The 24,014-nt window shown below is 39.7% G+C and overlaps 1 protein-coding gene across 6 annotated transcripts in view; it reads right to left on the reverse strand.

Annotated features, from left to right (window-relative positions):
- NPAS3 (neuronal PAS domain protein 3) overlaps positions 1-24,014 on the reverse strand; it is an 827,147-nt gene that overhangs the window by 109,528 nt on the left and 693,605 nt on the right. For all 6 annotated transcript variants that reach the window (XM_040970285.1, XM_040970284.1, XM_040970283.1 and 3 more), the window contains one exon: positions 1,604-1,778. In XM_040970285.1, coding sequence (XP_040826219.1) covers positions 1,604-1,778 — 175 coding nt within the window. The remainder of the gene's footprint in view (positions 1-1,603; positions 1,779-24,014) is intronic.

Below are 24,014 nucleotides of genomic sequence, written 5' to 3' on the forward strand. Positions count from 1 at the left end.
ATCTTAAAAAAAAAAAAGATTCCCCAACTGCAGAATAAAAGAATAGAGGACTGCATGTATTGCTTCTCAAATACACCCTGATATCCACACTGCAATCACTGTCCACCCATCCAATCAGCTCCCTGACATGTGTTCAGAACAGCCAGGGAGCTGTGCTACAAGAATATATGACTTCCCTGCTCAAGAACATTACTGTCATTCTGAAAGGGTTAAGAACAATCCAAATTAAGTCTCTTTTTTTCAAATGTGGGACTCACTAGAGAAGGGTGCTCACCAGTGTCAAAGGATAAGGAATGTCCTAGAAGCTACCATTAACGTCACTGTGAAAACAAGGCTTGATTCTCGATGAAATTAAAGTAATTTCCCAAAGATGTAAATATGCCTCTTCCTGTGAACAAATGCATTGTGATTTTTCTAGGAAGGCCGAATTGCTTTCTTGGAAGTACAGAGAGTTATGTGAACATTAATCTTTACATTTATTTTTTTCATTTTTTTTTCTTCCTAATACAATGCCTTTGTGTTGTCAATCTCTTTCAAAACAACAGATCACGTAGAGTACAGGCATCTTTGAAGAGTGTAAAAATAATTTCCCAAGTAAGCAAATAAAACTTTGCACTTCAAATCGGGCCCTGATTCATTAAAAATCTTAAACTTCTCATGAGAAAAATTAACATTTAAACCACTGCTGCTTGGCCAAGCACTCCACCACACAAGAATATGAAATATCTCCTCTAAAAAAGTACAAAAAGGACAAAACCACAAATGTGGAACTTCAATTAATTTAAAGCCCCAATCAGCAAAGAATAAATCCTTCGCAGATCTAATTACCAGCGCTCTCGGAAGACCCAGGCCGACCAGCCAATCTTCCCCGTGTTTGAACAGCTTGATGAACTAGGGGACTGATGGATATCAAGTCATTTTGTTTAATTTATAAATGGATTTTCCCCTAATACTTAAATTATCATCAGTACAACACAATGAAAATGGGAACATTCTGAATGCAAAGTCTATAAGAGTCCTGGAAGGAATCCCAATGAGGAATGTCACCTCTGTTCATTCCTCTATACAATTGATCTAATTAAATACTGAGGGTGGAAAGGCAGTTTAAAATGTAGCCATTTCTGTTTTCTTTTTAGCCTTAATTTATCCGTTCACATCTTTCAAGTACCTTCTGATGCATTAAAAAAAAAAAAAACGAAGCCAAGATTTTGGCAAGTTCCTAATACTTTTCATTCTCCACATGCTACTATTTGCAATGCCTCTGCCACAGAGATTGCTGAATAATAAGTAAATGCATCACATTCGCCCATGGTAACAAGGAGACAGGGTGTCCATATTGAACACTTGCTTTCAGATTCCTGGAAGGAAAAAAAACAGAGGAACTAGAACCTTCTACACTCTTCCATTGAAATCAGATCTCTGGATTATACTTATTAAAATGTCTCCTTATTTTCAAATCTCTTCCTTATTTAATTACTGCATGGGAATGAAAGCTGCATGGAATTGTTAAATACCCTGAGCCGTATTGATAGTCTTTTCACACAGGTAACTTGAGTAATCTTATCCTGCCCACCAACACACACATTGGATTTGCAGTTCCCACCTGGTTCAGGGGTCTCTGACTGAGAGGAGGAAGATGCTGAGCTGGCTCCATCCTCCGTGGTGCCCTGTGAGAGGAGACCCCGTCCGGGTGGAAGTTTCATGCCCAGCTGCTCGGCCATCTCCACGTGGTCCCCGGGATGGACATAGTCAAAGACGCTGCTGCCTGTCAGCTCCACCTACAGAAGAAAGAGAACGAGAGGGAACGAGAGATGTCAGTGTACCCGGGTCACAGACACAAACCTGCATGCAAAGTCTTCTTCAACTACAAAGCTTGAAGTTCAAAGATTGTTCTCACATGCATCCTAGTATTTAGCAATAGTTCAGCCCAGTTTTCCCCTTATACGTTGCTGTTTGCGTGAAGCCAAAACATTCTGTGCACTGTGGACGAGTCTGCCTTGCATTCAGTATTTTATCAATGCACCATCGGATACTTGCATGTCTGGTGTCAACTGGATGAGTGAATTTCATGATTTTTGTTGTTGCTGTTGAGAAGTTGGGGTTTTGTATACTCAAAATAGCTACAGAAAGCACCAGCAATACCAGATGAGTATTTTCCTTAAAACACACAGATCTTCAAGTTGCCATTTTTGTACCAAACATCTTATTTCTATGTAAATTTAAATGTAAGAAGTGTTGCTTACGAGGTATGCAAAGGCATAATGTTTTCATTAAATATTACTCATTAGCTCTGTAATGACATGGAGAATTTTCCATGCAAAGGAGGTCAGCTGGGGTCTGAAACAGCCATAATTTTTTTTCTGCTGGTATCAGCTTGTTTTGCCTTCAATCTAATAAAATACATGGCACAAGTCTCCTTGAGGGCTTTTTTTTTTTGAAAAATTGTTTATTTTGTTATTAGGCTGACTCTAAAGGTAGAGACTGAACATCAAAAAGCAAAACAGTTCCAGCCAGAAATGGAGGTGCTGCCTCGTTGAGTCATCCAACATGACCTCTGTGTTTGGGTTACGTGTTCTCTCGGGGCGTAGAAGTTGCTGGTAAAGATTAGCCTTACCCCTGTACTGTTCAAATGCTCTTTTATCTCCTGCTAACGACAGCAGCAGACCTCCTAACACGATGGACTTGGATGATGGGTATTACCACAGGGAGCTGCTCATTAAGAAGGAGACACGGAAAAGCTCTTTCTAGGGTCACTAATGGGTTTCCTGGACCTCTTAAGTGTAGTGGTCTCTGGCCAGCTATGATGCAGCATGGAGGCTACCAGGACTACACACTCTCAGAAGCTCTTGGTGGAATTTAACCTAGATCCCCTTCTCCTGTGTAACTGCCAGCATCTTTGCCAAATCTCACCAAAATACCTGCATCCGTTTTACTGCCCAGAAGGAAGCAAACTGTCACAGAAGACCACAACACGGAGAACAATCATTCTCTCCAGAACTCCAAGTCCTCAGAAAATGATCAACTCTTTAGAAGCCTAGCAAGTTACATTTCTTTCCCATCTATCAATTAACAGAATAGTCAGAAAAAACAAGAGGCTAACTTCAGTTTAGACAATAGCTATTCCTGAAAAAGGTCCGTATAACTTTTACTGACTATGAAGTACGTTTTTTCTTGTTATTAGATTGCACTCTCTTGCTGCATTACCTGACTACTGACTGTATCATTTCACAATACCTACTTCCTCTATCCGGGGCTGTTACAGAGCACAAATGAGGATTCACAGCGATCAGCTCATACCCTCTGGGAGGGGGGGATTACATGGAAATAATCCCTTTAATGTGCGCCTTGCCTCTAAGCACTTCACACAGCAATAAATGGGTAAACTGACTTTGAGCAATTAAGAAATTAAATGAAACTAATAAAATGTGTGTTTTAATATTTCTTGATGGTTATTTTGTTTGGGGATTAGTGACTGAGGAAGGCGCTGTGATTTTGCACGGGGTCCAACTGCACCACTCTAGTAAATATTTCTGTTCCTTTTCTCAAACTCTATTTTTTTCCCCCTCTGATACTACAATGTGCCTTTTGGCACAGACCACGGGCTGTGATAAGATGACAACACAAGTGGGAGATAATATTGATTTTTTAAGGGTGAAACTGACTAAATATTCACGTAAGCCAGTCTTAAACTATAGACCAGCATCTCACAGCCTGATTTGTGGTGTCAGTACAGGCACCTTCTACTCAGAATTTTACCCTGAGTGGGATTCATCAATGGTGAAAACTGAGTCTTATGAGTCTCCTATGCATCCAGTGGCTTCAGAGAGTCCCCATCTGGATAGCTCAGGTCTAACAGCTACAGACTGGCACCGAGATACTGACATTGTCATAGTCTCCATATATACAACACGAGGGCTTCAAGACATTCATGCAAAATGGAATGAAATGGTAAGTTAATTTTGGGGTAAAACATTTTAAAAACCATGCATAAGAGGTGTCATCAAAATATTTCATTGAAAATGTGTTATTAAGAGTTATAGATGCGTGAGGGAATTTTGGCACAGCAGGTTAAGCTGCCATTATGATTGGTATCACGTATGCGAGTGCCAGTTCAAAGCCAGAGGGCTCTGCTTCCGACCGAGCTCCTTATAAATGTGCCTGGGAAGCAATGGAGGATGGCTCAAGTGAACAAATCCCAATCACCCACAAAGGATACTGGAGTATGGAATTCCTGGTCCCTCCTGGCTTTGCCCTGGCTGTTGCATCCATTTCGGGAGTAAATCAATGCCTTTCAAAGGAACGCATGTGTGAATAAAGTATTTAAAAAAAAACTATTCACGGACTTCATGTTTTTTTTTCTTTTTTGCACCAAAACAAACTTACTTTAAGACTATTTTTGAGGTAGGGGTTGGGGGGATTCTCCATCACTCACTAGTTGATGCCTGCAACAGTTGGGGCAGGCCTGGGGCTAAAGCTAAGAATTGAGAATAGAATGTAGGTGTCCCACATGGGTTATAGGGACTCAACTACTTAAGCCATTAATGTTTCCTCTGTGGGTCTGCATTAGCAGGAAACTGTGAGTCAGTAGCCTCAGCTGCGTATGGAACCCATGTATTTCTATACAAAACACGGGCATGTGTACTGCTAGGCCAAATGCATGCCTATCCCCACAACTTCTGAATTCCACGTTGATAAACATTTTGAAGCCCTCTTCTATATTTTGTAGTTAAAGCAAGAATGCATACTGCATAGCAAAAACTACCAGGTATCACAACTTAGCAAAGTAACCAGCAAAGCAACCTTCGACTATTTACCTTTGCTGGGTTGCTGTTTCCTATCGTAAAAGTGGCAGCCCCGCTGCTCTGTGGGATGTGGGGAGGGGATTCCCTTCCAACTGTATTCCATGTAGTTAGCGGGTCATAGGCTGAGGAACATCCTCCGAAGTCCTATCTCCTTCAGCATCACTTTTATGCGCATTCACCATCATTATGAGAGGAGGCTGGGGTAGGCTGCCTGCCAATTTGGGGGCTTGTGATGCTCTGCCTTCAGACTGTTGTGTTAAAGAAAGCATTTTAAAACAAAATAGATGTAGAAGTAGACAGAAGTCTACTTACTTGTGCACCTCAAGCCATCATCATCATCAGAGACACACCTTACAGCTAGCGCTTCCAACATTTCTCATTCCTTTCTCTTAATTATGTTTTATTAATAGGTGACAGCACAACAGTTCTGAGACACTAACATAGTTTTTGAAGTTAACCCAGCTCTTCAGTGGTAGAAGCAAGGCGGTAATGAAACTGTTAACTGTACCTTGACAATAGGATGCTAGACTTTCTGCCACTGTTTATACCTACAATATCATGACACATAGAAACAGCAGAACGATGGACAACTCCTGTTTTTGAAGAACTATACTACTGTAATAATACAGGGGAAATCAGTGTGCAGAGGGGCTTTAGAGGGAGGAGTGGGAATCTTTGAGCCTATGGAACTGTATCATAGAATAATTATTTTTAAAAAAAAAAAACAAAACCAAAGAAGACTGCCTAGATAAGACAGACTAGAACTCCCATTTCCTGCCACTAAATTCTGCATCTTCAAAAAGATTATAGAAATGTAAACTGGGAATTTCTAACTTTGGGAGCTGACACTACTTCATGCAAGCTTTCAAGGAAAAAAAAAAAAACCAGAGCTTTCATTCAGTGTTAGATCATTTCAAAAGCTCAGTTACTAACTCCTCCAAAACTTCTGGTTACTATGAATGAAGTCTAGTGCCCTATATTAAAAGCTCGGTCACACAATGTTTGTTGAATGACTAAAGGACTGGGTTTCCAGGCCCATGAAAATTTTGCTTTATCTGAACTAGACTGCACAGATCTGAACTGGTTCTTTTATGATACTGCTAAGACATTAGTATTACAACACAGAGTGTTATTATAGCATGATTCACTCCATGAAATGAGTTAACACTGTGATACCATAAGCCATTCATTCCCAGGAAGTCCGTCCCATACACATTAAGATCTACATCCTCAGAGATAGATTCCACCCTCTCCCCCGTAGCATTTCACTGAGCAGAGACAGGGCTGTGTACAATCCGCAAATGCACCAGTTTTAAGGAATGCTCGAAGACAACAGTGACCCTCTTCAGTAACACATTTTATTTCCAATCTATGGCAAAAAAAAAAAAAACTGTCTTTATTGGTTAGTCTCCAACTTGTACATCCCTGTATCCTCATCTGAATTCTAACAGTTTCATAATATCATTTCCTTATTATTTCCTCAAATCAGCAACAGTACAAATTCCTCTTGCTATTAATTATCAGCTTTATCTTCTTAATTATGATCTATATAACTGCAAGGTATGGATTTTTTTCCCCTACTCATGTGTTCTTGAGATGCAGATTTCTTTCTAAGGCCAACGCAAGGACTTCAGCAGCCCACAGTCCATTCAATCACATTACAGGGTGGTGAAGAAACCTTTCCATGTTCTGATTATTAAACACAAGCAACAGACCCAGGGGGGCTTTGCATTGCTTCTCTGGCACGACAAGGAGATAGAAGCTGAATCACTCAGACGGTATCAGGAGCTGTGCAGGGACCGTGCATGATAAGCAGGCATACTCAGAAGCAGTATTTTATTTGTACTTTCTTCTTCCTGGCTTTCCACACCCAGTGCTATCATAGATTCCTCCAGGCCAAACCACAGCCTGGTGCCATCCTGTGTAGTCTAACCACACAGCCTCCCTCAAATTTATTTTATGTTCTGTTAGCTTGCATGTAATGTGAACAGCAGACACAGTTGATTTGGTAACTCTGGAGTTTTCTGGGGGAAAAATGCAAGTATATTATACAGTGGTTTGAGTTGACTTTTCCATGTTGGGTCATTGTATCCTGCTGCTGGGGAGGATGAGGGACTAATTTGTCTTTTCATACATCAAGAGAGCATGTCAATAGCTTTTGCATGCCCCCCTGGAGTGAGCAATATTTTTTAACTATAGCGATGTATGAGCAGTATAACTTACAGAATTCAGCGCTTCTTTGATTGAAAAGGAATGAGTATAAATGAGGAACAGGCAATGGTACTGGAAGTCACTGGTCCATTATAACAACCGTACAAAGGGCTTCTATAAATAAAGACGATAAAGCCTAATTTTAAGATTATTTCGTTAAAAATAATTCAGTCTTAGGAACAATCCAAAGTAGGTTTATCACACCAAAAGGCCATTTAAAACCTCCTGGTTAAGGCAGACTGTCCTCATAATTTCAGACTATTTTTTTTTTAAAGAAAAATTCTTATGTTAAAAAAAACATGCCAGAGGCACCAAGAGAACTCTCATCTTCTGATTCATTACTCCAATGCTTACAATGGTCTGGTAGCCAGGCGGGCTCTCCAGGTCTCCCACATGGGTGGCAGTCACCCAGTCCCTTGGGTCATCTCTTAGAGTCTGCATCCACAGCAAGCTGGAGTTGGGAGCTGACGCTGGGGATAAACAAGGTATTCTGATGTGGGACTCGGGCAACTTAACCAGCGCATAATTACCAGACCCAAACACCTGGCTTCTTGACGACACTAAGGTTCCCCGAGGCCCAGCAGTGCAACTGATGAAGGGCTGTTTCCCAAGCGCATTTGCAGACAGATCCACTCCCACAGGGACTTGGCTTGTGCTAAGTGGCTTGGAAACAGAACTCCCAGGGTAGACTTTTAGATCTGCCAAGAGAGTCTGCACCCTGGTTAGAAAATCTCGACGTAGGATAAAATGCTAACTCTATCTCACCATAGCAGGTCAGGATTTGTACATTTTGGGGGAGGTGGGGTGATATTTATATTATTGAAGGATAATAAAGTGATAAGAGAATAAAATAGAATAAGATCTGATAGCTTGATTAGCATAGGTTTTCTTTGGATTTACTGGTATCTTAATGCCATCTTCATAACTTCCTACATATTGCAGAACTCTACTGAATATTTATGAACTGTTTTGACAGATACTTGATGTTCTTTACTGCTCTGTCTCATTCTATGTATTTGCTGACTTATTTGAAGAAAAATGCATAAAAGCATTGGGTCTGTTACAGAAATGCATGTGTAAATTAGTAGAACAAGGAGAAGGAAAGCTTCTATATCAGAATGATGAGGTAGAATGAAAAATCCTCTCAGTGTCATCAATATGAAAACAAATCCACTCTATTTTTACAGATATGTTAACACAGCCTTCCCTTAGAAGAAGTTGAGCTAAAAGATACCTCACCATGTGTTTGTTCTATCTTCAAAAATAAGCATTTGGATTCCTGTGGGAATTAGAGAGGCCAAGTACTTTCATTTGTATATAAACACTTTCCTGTCACCCCCTAAAGGACCTGCCTCAAGAATTTGCTATTGTTACAGCATCCAAAGAGCCAACGACGCCTCAACTTGATGAAGCGCTGACAGAAGGAATTCCAGGGGATCGCTTCAGTCCCCAAAGAAGGAGGAGGAAAAGGCAGCGAGTTGGGAAAATTAGATCAAAGAGGAATAGATAACAAACTGCAGATACGCTGGCTCACGTTTGGGCACAGCTGGTTGGAGCAGTGTTTGCCTTTATGACCCTCTCAATGGGTCGACTGATCAGCAAATAATCCACACTGATTGCTACATAGTCCAAGTGTTATATGGGTCATTTTGGACACTCAGACTCCAGCTGAACATGCTTAAAGACTTAAATAAAAAAAAATCTGTGCATAAAAAGATCTCCAAACACTCTGAGGTCTCTTCCTCAAACAGGAAAGGATGTGTTGCTTCTCTTTCTTCCTTTGCAATTTGGGTCGTGTATACTTCTATCATACCACGTTATAGAATTAGTGGTTTGAAAATAGCTTTGTCTGTATCCTTTTCCTTTGCTTAAGAAACCCAGTTAAACAAAGAACCTAAAAATTGCCTCCAAACTGAAAGGATAGTATGTCACAGTGGCCAACTCTAGGATGTGTTTCCAGGACATTTTAAAACCTCATTTTAAAATGTTCCTGTAGTTTTGAAGTTTAACATTATTTATACTAGCTTTTCAGTGTTTCCATAGTATGGGGAAAGAGAATTTATGCCATTTGCTGTTTGAGGTTCTATCATAGTAAACTGTGAAATGACACCAGGAAAGAAACACTAGCAATTTTAAAGTAACTAAAGCCAATCACCCCTTTCTGAAGATGAAGTGGATAAGATGTCCTTTTCAAAGCTTCTTTATTACCCAGATGGTAAAGAGTCCAATCAACATAAAATACTAGATATTTTCATAGCTAAGCCATTATCCTGCAACTTCACATGGTTAATATTTCTCACTTTAACTTAGATACACACTGAGATACATGTTATGCAGAGCCAGATTTTTAACATCAAAAAATCTCAATTTTTATCTCATTGTTCTTGTTATTCTCAGAGTGAATTTTGTCTTCTTCCTCCTTTTAATCATTTGAACAACGAAAAATGGGAACAAGAGTGTAAGTTAAGATTGAAATTTAACTCCCTGATTCTTTTTTTTTAAAGATTTATTTTTTATTATTTTTTTATTGGAAAGGCGGATATACAGAGAGGAGAGACAGAGAAGAAGATTTTCTGTCCAATGATTCACTCCCTAAGTGAGCACAACGGCCAATGCTATGCCGATCCGAAGCCAGGACCCTCTTCCAGGCTTCCCACGCGGGTGCAGGGTCCCAAAGCTTTGGGCTGTCCTCGACTGCTTTCCCGGGCCACAGGCAGGGAGCTGGAAGGGAAGTGGGGCTGCCAGGATAGAACCAGCGCCCATATGGGATCCCGGGTGTGCAAGGCGAGGACCTTAACCACTTGCGCCACCACGCCGGGGCCCTAACTCCCTGATTCTTAATAGCTTTCATATTATAAAGATTTATTTATGGGCCAGGCACAGTAGCCTAGTGTGTGAAGTCCTCACCTTGCATGTGCCACGATCCCATCAGTGTGCAGGTTCATGTCCCTGCTGCTCCATTTGCCATCCATCTTTCTCCTTGTGCCCTGGGAAGGCAGTTGAGGATGGTCCAAGGCCTTGGGACCTTGTAACTGTGTAGAAAACCTGGAAGAGGTTTCTGGCTCCTGGCTTCATATCGGCTTAGCTCTGGCTGCTGGAGATCTTTCTGTCTCTGTTCTCCATAAATATAAGCTTTTCTATATATATATATTTACTTATTTGAAAGAGTCACAGGGAAAAGGAGAGAGGGAGGAGAAGAGGAGGAGAGAGAAATCTTCCATCCATTGGTTCACTTCCCAAATAGTCACAGTAACCAGGTCTGGGCCAGGCAAACCAGGAACAGGGAGCTCCATCATGGTACATTGAGTCACCTTTTACTGTCTTCCCAGGTACATTTGCAGGAAGCTGATAGGGAAGGTAGAACAGCTGGGACTCAAAGAGCCACTCTGACACAGGATGCAAGTGTGATGAGTAGTAGCTTTGCATGCTACTCTACAATGCCAGCCCTGTTCTTTTTAAAATTTAATTTAATTGAAAAGGCAGAAATATAGAGGAGACATAGAAAGATCTTCCATCCACTGATTCACTCCCCAAGTGGCTGCAAGGGCTGGAGCTAAGCCGATCTGAAGCCAGGACCCAGGAAATTCCTTCAGATCTCCCATGCAGATGCAGGGTCCCATGGTGTCGGGCCATCCTCAACTGCCTTCCCAAGCCTTAAGCAAGGTGCTGCAATGGAAGTAGAGTAGCCAGGACACAAACTGACACCCAGGAGGTATCCTGGCAGATACAAGATGAGGATTTAGCCACTAGGCTATCATGCCAGTAATCATTTATTTTAAAGGAATGTATGGCTCATTGCTGTGAGAATGCTGGGATGATTTTGTCATTTGTTTTTAGACAGTTCCACAGACTGAGTTTATATAATTCTGATTACAGTAAAACAATAGGATTAATCTGAGTTAAATCTTGGGTATGCTTACTGTAGCTAAAAGTCAATTACACAAAATAACAAATACTGAAGTTAACACGATAAAATTAATCATTCCTGATCATTTTTCAAGGAGCTAGTCTATGATAAGAGATTAACAACATCATCCCTCACAAAGAGCTAAGTCAAAACATTTCAGTGATGCCACTGAGACAGAAGTAAAGCCCATCCCCAGAAAGGCTAAATAGAGATAATCAATGACTTCCTCAGGTGAAGGGAAAAGGTAAAGGAAAGCAGTACAAGAGCAAGATCTATTCAACTGAAATCTTTCTTTCTGCGATTGGAGCAAAATATCACTGCCATATTGGGAACATCTGGTTCTTTTATTCCATGTCACAGCAGGAATCTACAAAAACCAGAGTATACTAAAACATTTCAGCTCTTGCAGAAAGTGGAGTCACTACATGTTAAGAAACTAAGTTGATGGTTAATCTGATGAGAATTAGGTGAAATGAAATCCTGTTCCAGAAAGCATATTTGGCCTAGTAACCAAAAGGATTAAGATGCCCACATCTCATACTGGAGCGCTAAGGATTTGATTCTTGGCTTCGCTTCCCATTTCCAGCTTCCTGAACACCCTGGTTGGCAGCAGCAGATGGTTCAAATACATAGACCTTGTTACCCACGTGGAAGACCTGGATTGAGTTCTGCACTTGTGCCCCCTGCCTAGGTCAGCCCTGTCCACTGTGGGCATTTAGAGACTGACCCAGAGGATAGGAACTCAGTTTCTCTTGATTAGAAAATTTTCTGTGCTATCACTAGTTACTGATCTTGCCAGAATCTTCCATGGTTATAAGCTAAAAATGATCTGGGCAATCTCTGGAATGTCATGCGGGCAACTAGTGTGTGATTTATTTCTAATGAATTACCCTAAGCAAAAGGACTATGGTACAGCTATTTTCTTTTGGCTATTTTAACTCCTGAGGAGTGTTTAGGTTATTTTCTACAAAGGAAGTCAATACCCTGAGAATCCTCTGGGTGCTATTTTAGAAGAATAAGTTAAATTCACAACTGTTTAATATTGGATTGTGAGTTAGTCCTACTATAGCAGAGAATGTAAATAAAAGTGGCAAGTAGAAAAAAAAAAATCAGTCAAAAGGAGTCAGTTGTCTCAGAGCCTAAAAGCAGTGCTTATAATTCTTTAGAAACTTGGAGGGGAGTAAGCAAGGAGGAGGGAAGAAAAACCCTCTTGAGACCCAGACAAACTATGTTCTGTCCCAGCAAAATTATGCTGTAACCACGTTAACATTCGGCATTTTACTTCAGGGGTTTCAGACATCTCTGCTGTCCATCCGTGGACATTCTTCAGAACCAACCACACAACTGGGTGTGGCTACTGCGTGCTTAGGATGTAGCAACTGGAAGATTTAAGATGACACACATGGTCTTCAGAGTGTTTCTACTCTGTGCAACCAAGAATGCAAGGAGCAGAAGAATGTAAAGCATGAAAATACTATGAAGATGACATGAAAAGGAAGACATTTGAGAGAATAAAGCATAATGAGAAAATATCCATAGAATAAACAGACTGAACTTATAGACTCAATTAATCTGTCAATCAAATATATTTTGATCATTCTCTCTTTGCAAAGCATTTTATCTGTGATTAAGGGCCAGGAGTAATCATTTAAACTCAGCACCTTCCAAGCTCCAAAGAAGCTTAGGATATGTTTTGGAGACAGAAGATAAGCACATACAAAATCAAATTTTATGAAAATGAGAAAACATAAGATACTAAGGGGATTTCAAAAAGTTTGTGCAAGGAAAAAATTAACAGTGGTACAAGAGATGTAAAAATCTGTATATATGAGAAATATATGAGAAATCCTCAACAAGTTCATTGTGAAACAGCTATGCATGAATTTCATGTTTCTCTGTGCCAAAATAAACTTACCATTTAATTTTATTTTCCAAGAACTTTTTGCAGTTTCCCTGTATGGATTGTTTCAAATTGCTGCCTCTTAAATCCCTCCAGATCCCTTGGAGAAGGGGAGGATTTATTTAAAATGCAGAGGCATGGGCTCCCAGTGGCTCTAGCTCCATAGGCTCACAAATCTGCATTTCCAAGAAGCTCTTGAATGATACTGAAACTGCCAGTTCATGATCCTCAATGATGGGGAGTGTCTAAAGGCAGTTATGAACCACCTGTTACCAGGACAGCCACTCTCACTCCGGCTGGACCCAGAGAAGAGGATGAGAAAGAGCAGACACTGTGAATGAAAAGATAGGAGCAGTCCAGAAAACAACAGGTGGTATATTATTCTTGGTTTAAGCTAGGACATTGGGAAGCATTAAGCAGAGGATCAATAAATACTAACTATTATTAGCCCTAAGAAATAAGTCTGTGCTAGTGTTCAATGCCCCTTTCCTCCTCTCCCCCTTTAAAACACTGAACAGACTGATTTCCTTTACAGAATGTGTCCTATTTTGTTTTCCCTTCACATCTGAATCCCAGAAAGTCTTTAAACTGTACACCTAGGCTGACATAATCCCTACATGTTGAACTCACTTTTCCTTGCCACAGTGTAAACTCTGGATCCAAGACTCTCAATGCATTTATTCCTGTCTCTGACACATCCTCTTTATGATGGATGCATTCTCCTTGCTATACCAGTCTAGTTTCTTTCATCCCCACAGAGACATCACAAGGTTTGTTGTCTTTCAGTCCAACCCTATATCCAATATCAGCAGTGTTACCTGACTTTTCTCCCAAGGACAGGAAAAACAGATCAAGATGAGGAACATCTCAACACTGCTCTTTCCCCTGTTGACCACAGATGATCAAGGTACATCTGTTGTGACTGCAACATCAAATAGCTCAACTATTTGCATATCTCCCCATCAGCTACCCATGGTGGCATGACTCACTAAGGGAAACCTCTCAAAGTCTTGCTCCAGGTTGTAAGCTGACATTCAGACATCATAAATACACTTTCACTGGAGAAGCATTGCTATGACACCACTACCTGTAGAGTGGTACTTCACTGACCGTAATTAAATCCTCCAATTCATTTTGACAAGCTTCAAAGATAGTTCTCAAAACCTTCAAGTTTTAACCTACCCCCCATCAGTTTTACTTTTAAAGCCAACAGAAGAGAAAAAAAAAAAAACACTGGCTAAGAAAGGTTCGGGGTGGGTGACAAGAGAGAGTTGAAAACTTATCAAAAGTAAAATTGGATTAAGAGTCAATCAAAATCCAACTGTGAATTTATCATTTCAATGAATTTCAATGAATGGTTAAAAATCTGTTTGAAATCTATTTGAAAATGAATATGTAATAATATAGACATATCTCCTTTTCAAAGCCAGTATTGTCAGATGTATTCTGAGCATTATAATTCATGAACAGAGTAGATGACTATTTGAAAAGTATTAAAATGAGCTGACTTTTCAATACAAGTGTCTTCACAATAAGTTTTTCTATTCTGGGCAATTCAGAAATGTAGACAATTGTGGTAGAAAAATAATATGTATTGTAATATTCATTGTACAGTACTAGTGTAGTAAGTGGCAATTCTGGACATTACAAGAGACACAAGGATTATTTTCTGTGATTGCATAGAGAATACTTGGATTTCCTGTGAAGCTTTTGCATTGGAAATGAGATTCATCAGTCTGAATGGGGCAGGGTTAGAGCCCTTAGCAACATGCTTATTTTGTAGAAGGTCACTCAATAATAACTTCCTCTGCCCTCCAAGCTTATTAAGACTGACTGGCATATATTAATGAAAACACCTGATTCTCCAACCATAAAACCCAGACAAAGACTTTATTTTAATATTAAGGAAGGAACCCTTAATTAGCAGGGTTTCAAAAATGTCAGCTTCTTCTATTAGCTGTTCTGGTCCATCAAAGCCATAATCCCTACTGTCAAATTTCATCACATGATAGACAGTTTGCCGGCTGTCTCTTCTTCTTCCTTTTTTTTTTTTCCTTTTACTGATCATACTGACTGAAGGTTTAAATTTTTTTTTTTAATTTTTGCCATCACATTTAACAACTCATTGTGCATTTGCCTGTTACACTCTTGATTTTACTCTTTGCTTTCAAAGAGTCTTAGCACATGTCAGCTGAAAGGGTGGGGGGAACATTGCAGAAACACAAGTATCACATGTGAATACATATGCATTCTTCAATGCGTAATTAAGGACTCTTGGAAAATCTGGGCTTGCTTATATTGATTGCCTTCGAGAGTACGTAAGTGTGCTACCCTACAACACAGACAAATAAAACAGTCTCAGACATGATTTCCCATTTTTGATGTGTCAAGGAGAATGATAGAAACGAAAGGGCAGGGTTGGGGGGGATGTGGGGAAGCTAGAATCTTTTAAGATATACATGCATTACTATTAACATACCTGCCTGTTCTAAGGAATTCATTAAAGTCTCGATGGCTTTCCGTTGCCCTTCAGAAGCAAGACAATAAAATGACTGCATCTACCAGGACAGAATAAATACATTGCTCTTAAAATATTTGTATTTTTAATCTGATTGAAAACATTCATTGTTGATTAAACCCTTTTGCAAATGGAACGTATCATCCTGTCCATACCCAAAAGGAATACAAACAACACAAAACAATGCTGAAACAAGGGCAACTCAAGGATTCACAGACAACTTCTGTGAAGATTCAACGGCAGCTTTTTCTTTATCCATAAAAGACACAGAGCCTCCAGGGTAAGAGTTTTAGTGTTTGGAAATGAGTGATGAGAAATAAAAGCTAGAGAATGAACTGATGGAAATGGCTGAGCCATGGCTGACTTAGCTGCTGGTGGTTATTGGTTCTCACCCTTTCTTTTTTAATGAGGCTCATCAAGAACTACAGCAGAGGACTCAGCTCTCTTTTCTCAGCTCAGTCATTTGCAATCAATGAAGCAATGGACAAACCATGTCCATGAGCATTTCTCCAGTTCTACTTCAATGTTCTTTTCCCTCCTAGACTCTGGCACAGGAATTCTTCCTCTAAAACCTGCCTGTTCATTTGTTGTACCCTTTCTTTCATGTGGAACTACCAATTCCTGAGTACCCAGAGATCAGTCCTGGGAGAAGTAATCGTGTCTCCCCATGCTAAATGCTCCACGGTTTTCACATAAGTCAAGTCCACTGCATACCTTTCTTCCTGGGACTTCTTTTTGTTTCTATCACTGCCTATTTTGATTTTGAGTTTATTGTCTCAACAGCCTCACATGAGCACAGACAGCAAACTCCACTCAATCCCAGTTACAAGTCACTAATTAGTCTCCACCATTTGAATGCTACATTTTCTTCCTTAAAATAAAATAGATTGCTAAAGGCACATTTCCTGGTAACCTATCTGATAATAACTGTACAGAGTCACCAAAAAATATGTTGCCTCCTCATTTTGATTGCATTACTTTCAATTGAAGTCTCTATTTCAGACTGATGAGTCCTTGCTATGTTTTGTTCAACCTTGGAGAAAGTTTACCTCTCAGTAAACCAGTGACACAAAATATGTTTCTTGGTAGGGAATTTGACATGGATTACCTCAATAGACAACGTAAGCTATATTTTTGAAGGCTCTCCAATACTCTGCTGCATGCTCTTAACAGGGAGTAACATTTTCAAAAGCAGTGGTTAGAGAGAAATGGCTTGAAATTACCTACCCCCACTTAGGGTAAACAACTACATTGTTCTTAATTATAACAGTTATGACAGTAACTATTGCCCTGTTGTCAAAATTCAGTAAGATAACACATACAAAGTGCAAAAGAAAGCAAATGTGACACACAATTTGCAGTGTGTCTAATTGCATTCTACTTTACTTGACAGTAAGCTTCCTGAGGACAGAAGCCATATCTAATCCACTTTCATATTTCCTGGTGCATAGTCACTGTCCCAAAAGTATTAATCAAAGGAATGAAAGGTATTAAACTGAGCTTATTCACAGAGGTTTGTAAGCGTTTGAGGTCAAAGAATATCTTGGTGGCTTATTCATTAGGATTACGTATTCATTATATTAACAGAAGCTACCCAATCTGATATTCTGAAACTTAAAAAAAACTGGCATATACGATATAGAATTAATCTCAGTGTCCAAACAACAGCTGAACGGATAAGGAAAATGTGACATATCTATACACATGGAAATGGTTTTCAGCTACAAAAAAATATGAAATCCTGGCACTTGCAGATAAATGGTTGGGACTAGAGCAAATGATATAAAATGAAATAAAGCAGGCATATAAAGACAAATGCTATAGGTCTTCTTTCATATGAGCAATTCTAACAAGTCGATCTCAGAACCAGCACTGTGGGATAACAGGATCAGCCACTGTCTGCAATGTGAGCATACCAAAAGGATGCTGCCTTAAGTTTGGCTATTCGGTTTCCAATTCAACTCCCTGTTAATACATCTGGGAAAGCAAAGGGAGATGGCCCAAATACTTGGACTCTTGCTCCAACACGGGAGAACAGGACAAAGCACCAGGGATGATTCAGGTTTTGGGTTGCACCAGCCCTGGCTGTTGAGGCCAACTGGGGAGTGAGCCAGGTGATGAAGATCTCTCTATCTTTCACTTCTCCCAACCCCTGTAACCCTGTCTTTCAAATACATAACTTGAACCTTAAAGAAAGCTCATTTCAGAAAATTAGAGAGTGTGGGGAGAAATAAGAGGTCAGATGATGAGTGCAACATCCCATTAGATAGGGAAAAGTCACTTCTAGTGTTTTCTAGCACAGCAGGGTGACCACAGTTTACAATTCATCACTTTTTTTTTTTTTAAGGAAGAAAGGAGTTAGAAGATATGCAATACAAAGACATGATTAGTGACTAGGGAGAGCCAAGTGCTAATTACCCAAATAAGATTATACACTGAATTTATGAAATAAATCACCACTCTGTACTCCATCAATATATACAACCAAACTAAATAAATGTACCAGTGTGTCATTGACTACTAGGAACTCAAAATCACTTAGTCTTGTTTGAGAAGTAATGAAAGAAAGACTCGACCATGGATCCAAGCAATCTCAGATCGTGGACGCTGATGAAAACTCTGGTTTTCTTTCCCAGCTTCCCCTTGACATTGCAAATATTTGGTGTATTTCATCAATGGGCTCCAGGTTAAGGAGTCCCTGGTGCGCCTTTGAAGTACCTCTCTAGTATTTTCAACAACAGCATTCCTAAGGTGGCTGGTTTTATTTGCTCTTGGTCATCATGAAAAATTTACTTCTGAAAACAGCACTTTATTGTTAAAAGTAGTGTGAGACCCTGCCTCCTAGACTTGTTGGCCTATTGTACTATTCCTGAGGGTATATAGATTCAAAGTCTTCAAATCAGAAGAAAAATGGCAGAAATAGAATGCCAACCAAGGTCAGATGATACTACTAACGCAAAAAAGCATCATATGAACTACTGGCCTTAATGTTATCCTGGGGAGAAGTTTGTGTTTCTTAGCCTCCAATCCCTCCTCTACAATGACTCTGGGGATGAGAGTGATTGATCCTACCTTCCTAAGACAATGATGCAGACTAAATTAGAAAACAGCCACACAACGTACACCAACAATTCTTTTCAATGTATCTAGTGTCAACTTGTGTGAGAGTAGAACCCTTAAAAGGGAAAGAAATCATGGCAGAAGGAGTTTGCACAAGACTTGCTGCCTTTTCAGGCTGAGATATGACAGGAAAATGATTGACATCCCAGTAAATGAGTACCTGTGACTTGGAGCACTCTGGGGAGTGAGCACTTGGAATTGAACTCATCCTGGTCATGAGGTACAGAAAGCTGCCTGAGGAAGCATTTGGATCACTTCCTGCATTCAACCTGACACTCTCACATGGAATGGGATGTTACCTACGGATTGAGATGAATCTCCTCTCTGCTCTCTTCCCCACCCCAAATCGCAAAAGTAATACTATCCCCATTTTACCTACATGCATAACCAATGATTTGTGTCTGGACGATTTGATGTGAAAAAAGTCAATCTGTGAGGATTCTTCTCACCAATAGTAGCCAGACTAGTGTTGTCACAGCAACTGGGTCTGGAGAGGGAGGGATGTGGAGACAGATACTGATTCGCTCTTTCTCCTTTCTCCTTCTCAAGACAACTCAAGTGCACTGTAGGAATTCTCTAATGAGTTTTTCATCTCATATTCCCTTTAGCTTCAAAAATGCTGTACTTGTAGAAGTAATGTAAATGATTTCCTCCTGGAAACTTGAGGAACTTGTGCTTAGCTAATTGCTTTCTTATTGCAAACCCTTTTCTAGAAGTCAGGCTTTTTGATGTTGTGATGATGTCTCACTCATCGTCACAGTCCCCAAGACACCTAGCACTATGCTTAATAAATATTTGTCACTTTGATTAAACCAAAGGTCACATGAGGTTTTCTCGTAGGTTGCTTCCTCTCCCCTCTAGAATCCTGGTCAATTATCATTGTGTCTGACTGAAGCCCTCAGTCTGAGGGACTGAGGGAGATGCTACAACCTCCCAGATGTATCAATTGCACAATCTGGGTTAGAAATCAGTTATTATGGATCTGACTTTTTTTTAGATGGCACATATAAGCATATAAGTGGACTGGGAAGCACTTTTCTTTCTGAGCCTAATTTGTTTCATTTCACATTAGGTGCTCTAGCTTCTTAATGAGAAGATCTCTTTACTTTTAAAGATTGGGTAATGTTTCGTTACACCAATCTTGCACACTATCTATTCATTCACTGATGAATACTTCGGGTGATGGCATCTTTTGGCTATTGTGAATGACACCGCACCACAATAAACACAGGACTGCAGTTATATCTTCAACATATTGTTTCCATGTGCTTTAGATAAAGGGCTGGGTAACTGCAGAAAAATGATAGAGAGATTTGGTCATATGCCACAAGAATTCAATCTCTGGTTCGCTAATGTACAGCATGGAGACTATAGGTAATACAGTATTGTAATCTTAAATTTCACCAATAGGTCTTAAGTTGTTCCCAGGATCTAAATAAATAAATATCAGGATTCTTCAAAAAGATCAGGGGAAATGGAATTAAAAAATAATTATGTTGCGGTGCAAACTTTTGAAATCTATGCATAGCTTTGTCATAACATGCACTTTCAAAAACTTTGGAAGACGCCCCCATATGTGAAGAGATTGAAGTGTTAACCAGCTTCACTAATCAATTCATTATGTCTATCAAAACATGTTATATGTCTTCAATATATACAATTCTAATACTAAAAAAAATTTAAGTCAGTTTTCTTCAAATTCTAGTGATTTCTGTTTGGGCCATTACGTTGAAGGGAGTTGGCAAGGCCAGGGCATGTCTCCCAGTTTCTGACTATATGGCCATGAAGAACTTACTTAATCTTTGTAAGCCTCCATTTTCTTATCTGTTAATGGGGATTTTTTTAAATCATTATTCTTATGGCTGTTGAACGAAATAGACTAGATGAGTATTATCATTTGCTAATGTTAGCTGAAACAATGACAGTCTCATCCACAGTTCCTTCCCATATGTACCTTTTGGCCAAGAATGAAAATTGGCAACAGAAGCAAAGATATGTCACATAATGTCTCTCAAACTCCTAACGTACCTCAATGTCAGACTGTAAGGAGACTGATTTAGCGGTGGGAATTCGATGCTTAATTAATTAATTAAGCTTCTCGGGCATAGCAGCCAGCGTGAACAGAAATAAGAGGCAAATGGGAATACAGTTGGGGCAGAATCACCAAGAAATTGGTGAGTTCAGAGTGTGTTTCGACTAGTAGTCACAGGAACTGTTCCCATAACTTACTCTTTGTTAGAGGGAAGAAGTGACTGTGATTTGGTTGTTATTGTTATCCCAAATTGAGGGGAAATGCATGACGGGTACCTAATTTTGTAGGTATTATTCGTTGTGGTGGTTGACACTATGGAAAGAAATATTGAGACCTTATGACCTGCAAAAATGCAGGAGGTTTATGCAGGATTCCTATAGTTTCAAAGAAGGAGTTACATAGAAAAGAGGATTCTTCTGGTTTCTTGAGTCATATGCATCTTTTTCAATGCTTGAATTGATGTCTCTTATCCTACGTGCATGTGCACAACCTCTGGTAGTATAAACACAGCTCCCTTGCACAATTCTTCTTCTATTTTGGCTCTCATATATTCAAATAGGAATATCAGAAATGACTCAAGTGCTTACGTGAATTGCCTTCTGCCCATTGATTAGGTATATATGATTACTCTGTTGTGTGAAAGATTTCATAACAAGGCTTAGATTTATCTGGGGGAAAACATTACACCTTCCAAGGGATAAGCTGTTCAAAATAAAGCAGAAGGAAAGAAAAACTATCCCATATTTTTTATTTAATTTTTTTTTAAGTTGGAGTTGGCTTCCCTGTGTATTTGGAAAAATATAGACGCAAACCTAAAAGAGCACTATGCAAATGGGTGAGAGAACTACACGGCTGTCTCAGCTTTGAGATGACCTCCCTGGACTGACTCTGTGGGGCTCACCTCTTCGCTTTAGGTTAGCTGGAGTACGAAGGGAAGGGGACGAATGACAATCTACCTAGTCCACTTTCTTAAACTTTATCTTCCTCATCCGTACCATGGAGGTAATTCATCCACTGCGCAAGGTCTTCAGAAGACTAAATGAGATTGTGTGTGTACATCATCCACGTTCCTGTACAGCACAGCATAAGTCACAGAAGGTTCGTTTTGTCCAGTTAGAGCACTTTGGAATGACCTGGCACATGTGGTATTCTTCATGAACACCGTCTTCACGTCAGCCCGCTGTGGCCAAGCCTACAGTGGGCTTGCATTTCCTGTGAATGACTTGACTCAGGGATTTTCAGAGATCCAGGATGACTCTCATCTTTCCAATGGTGAAAGAAGCCCCTATAAATGACCTGGGGTATAGATGTTTATTCGTCAACAGTTAGTTAGCAGTACGATGAGGTCTGCACACACTCTAAGGGAGATGGATTACATTATTTTTAAACTTAAAGTAAAACAACAATAAGACAGAGATATTATTTAGAGTTTAAAATGCTCTTTTAGTATTTGCCGTGTGTCATTGCTTAGAGCACAGTAAAGCCCAAATGTTTGGGAATAATCATGTTTGAAAAGCCTAACCATCTCAGGTTTTTTTTTTTCCACCATTAGAAAAGACGTGAAAGGAGATGCCTACTTGATGCACTGAAATTTGTCTAAATGCAAAGACTTTGTTAACACTGGCAAATCAGGGCCAGTGTCGCAGAATTAATATCATTTCAGTTTTTCTTTGTGTCTGCAATGATTTCCTATTATGCTGATAAGTGGGCAGTCAGTTCACTTCTTTTATTGAGATAGCAGTCAAAAAGAATTTGATTTCAACACTTATGTAACTGAGATTAATTGATTGATTAGATTATTAATTAAGTATTCCATTAAATTTTCTTTTGAAAAAAAAATGGCATAGGATTGTGGATTCCCTAAGGTTTTTTTTTTTTTTCCTAACCCATGGAAGAACAAACAAGAAAATGCATAACTAAACATTGTATCTTATCATGTTAGAGATAATTAAGCAGATACATTATTGTGTAGTAAATTCACTCCATGCTGGCTGTCTTACAAGGCTACTTTTATCCCTGTCTCTCCATTGTAACGGGAAGGGGAAGAGACTTTACCCCTTTGTGGTAAACCAAGGAACATGAACCGCATCCCCTCTATCTAGGTACAACTATTTTTTACATGAACACTGGACTGCTTTAGTTGGGAATAACATGGTTTACCTAAAACTTCCAATCATGCAGGGTTTCAGGGATCTGTGGAAAAATAAAAACAGCAAGTGGCCTTTCAGGTAACCCATAATTAAAAGCAATTTTTAGCTGTCTTTTCAGGGAACCTACCCAGGGGAAGTCTCCGCTACCTGTCTGACCTTCACGATTGTGAGTCCTTGGCAGTGTCAACGACCCTCTGAACTGAATTCAAAACTAATCTCTGACAGAAAAAGAGAAACAGAATTCATGCAAATCATATTAATTCCAACATTTCCCCAGTGAGCTGGGTATAAACTACAGCCTAATTAAATATTTTTTAACGATGTGAGTAATTTTTGCCAAGGGGCGGATTCAGGGGAAAATTTAATATGAGATCACAAAAGCTGTTCCCAGCGTTGATTCTGTAAATTAATGACTATCTGCCTTATGATAAAAACATGCTGCCAAGAATGAAAATGAAGTCGGCAAAGCTTGCTCTATTTGTCTTACAACCAAATATACAGAATGCAAAACTTTAAAGGCAATGGGAAATTTCCATTATATTTGTGTGATATATTCAGGATAAAGATGCATCATGCCGACAACCCAATGAGCAGCTATAAGGCATAGTTAAGCAAGATGGGACCGTTTTTAGATAGGGGTCAAGGTTCAGGAACATACTTTAAAGGAGCTTAGTTAGTTGAGAAATTATATGCAACTTGTTTCATAAGATTCCAGGTGGCTCACAATAATAATAATAACCACAATCTATACAAAGAAGTTAGCACGTGAAAAGCAAAAAAGTAAGGTCAAAAACACATCAAGGGCAGGTACTCAATTATTTGATACACATATTGTCCGCATTACAGCTCCATGGCTTCCTTCCTTGGACTGACCATTAAACAGCTTTCCACACCCATCTTGATCTCCAGGGCAGTTCATTTTGGAAACCTGAATTGGATTGCTGTTCAAGGTCATGGGGGTGAGAAATGGGGGTGGCTACCACAAGTGAGGGGATGCTGTCAACACAGCCCTCGGAAGCTTATTACATTGAAATCTATAAACGGCAGTAAGCAAAAGGTAACCTGGTAGATAAGGCATTTCTGGTCTCCTTAAGTCCAATTTGACAATGGAGTTTCCCCTTGTGTTTAAGCTCCAGGTTTAGGAAACGTTTTCAACAAAAAGGCAGTTTGTCACATGTTACAGAAAAGCAAGGTGTGGTACCTGAATCAAAGCCAGAAGAGTCCCACAGCTTCCTCTGCTTCCGGAGGGTGACCTGTTTCTAATGACTCCTGTAGTTAATGCCCAGAAGTTGTCAGTGGTCTCCTGTGACATATGACTTGGGCTCTGCTAGCCGCTGGCCACTACACTAGACCATCACAAGGGTTTTAGGAGCA

The sequence above is a fragment of the Ochotona curzoniae genome, unplaced genomic scaffold, assembly GCF_017591425.1.
Source record: "Ochotona curzoniae isolate NIBS_2020 unplaced genomic scaffold, NIBS_Ocur_1.0 scaffold_4701, whole genome shotgun sequence".
In the NCBI taxonomy this organism is placed as follows: Eukaryota; Metazoa; Chordata; class Mammalia; order Lagomorpha; family Ochotonidae; genus Ochotona; species Ochotona curzoniae.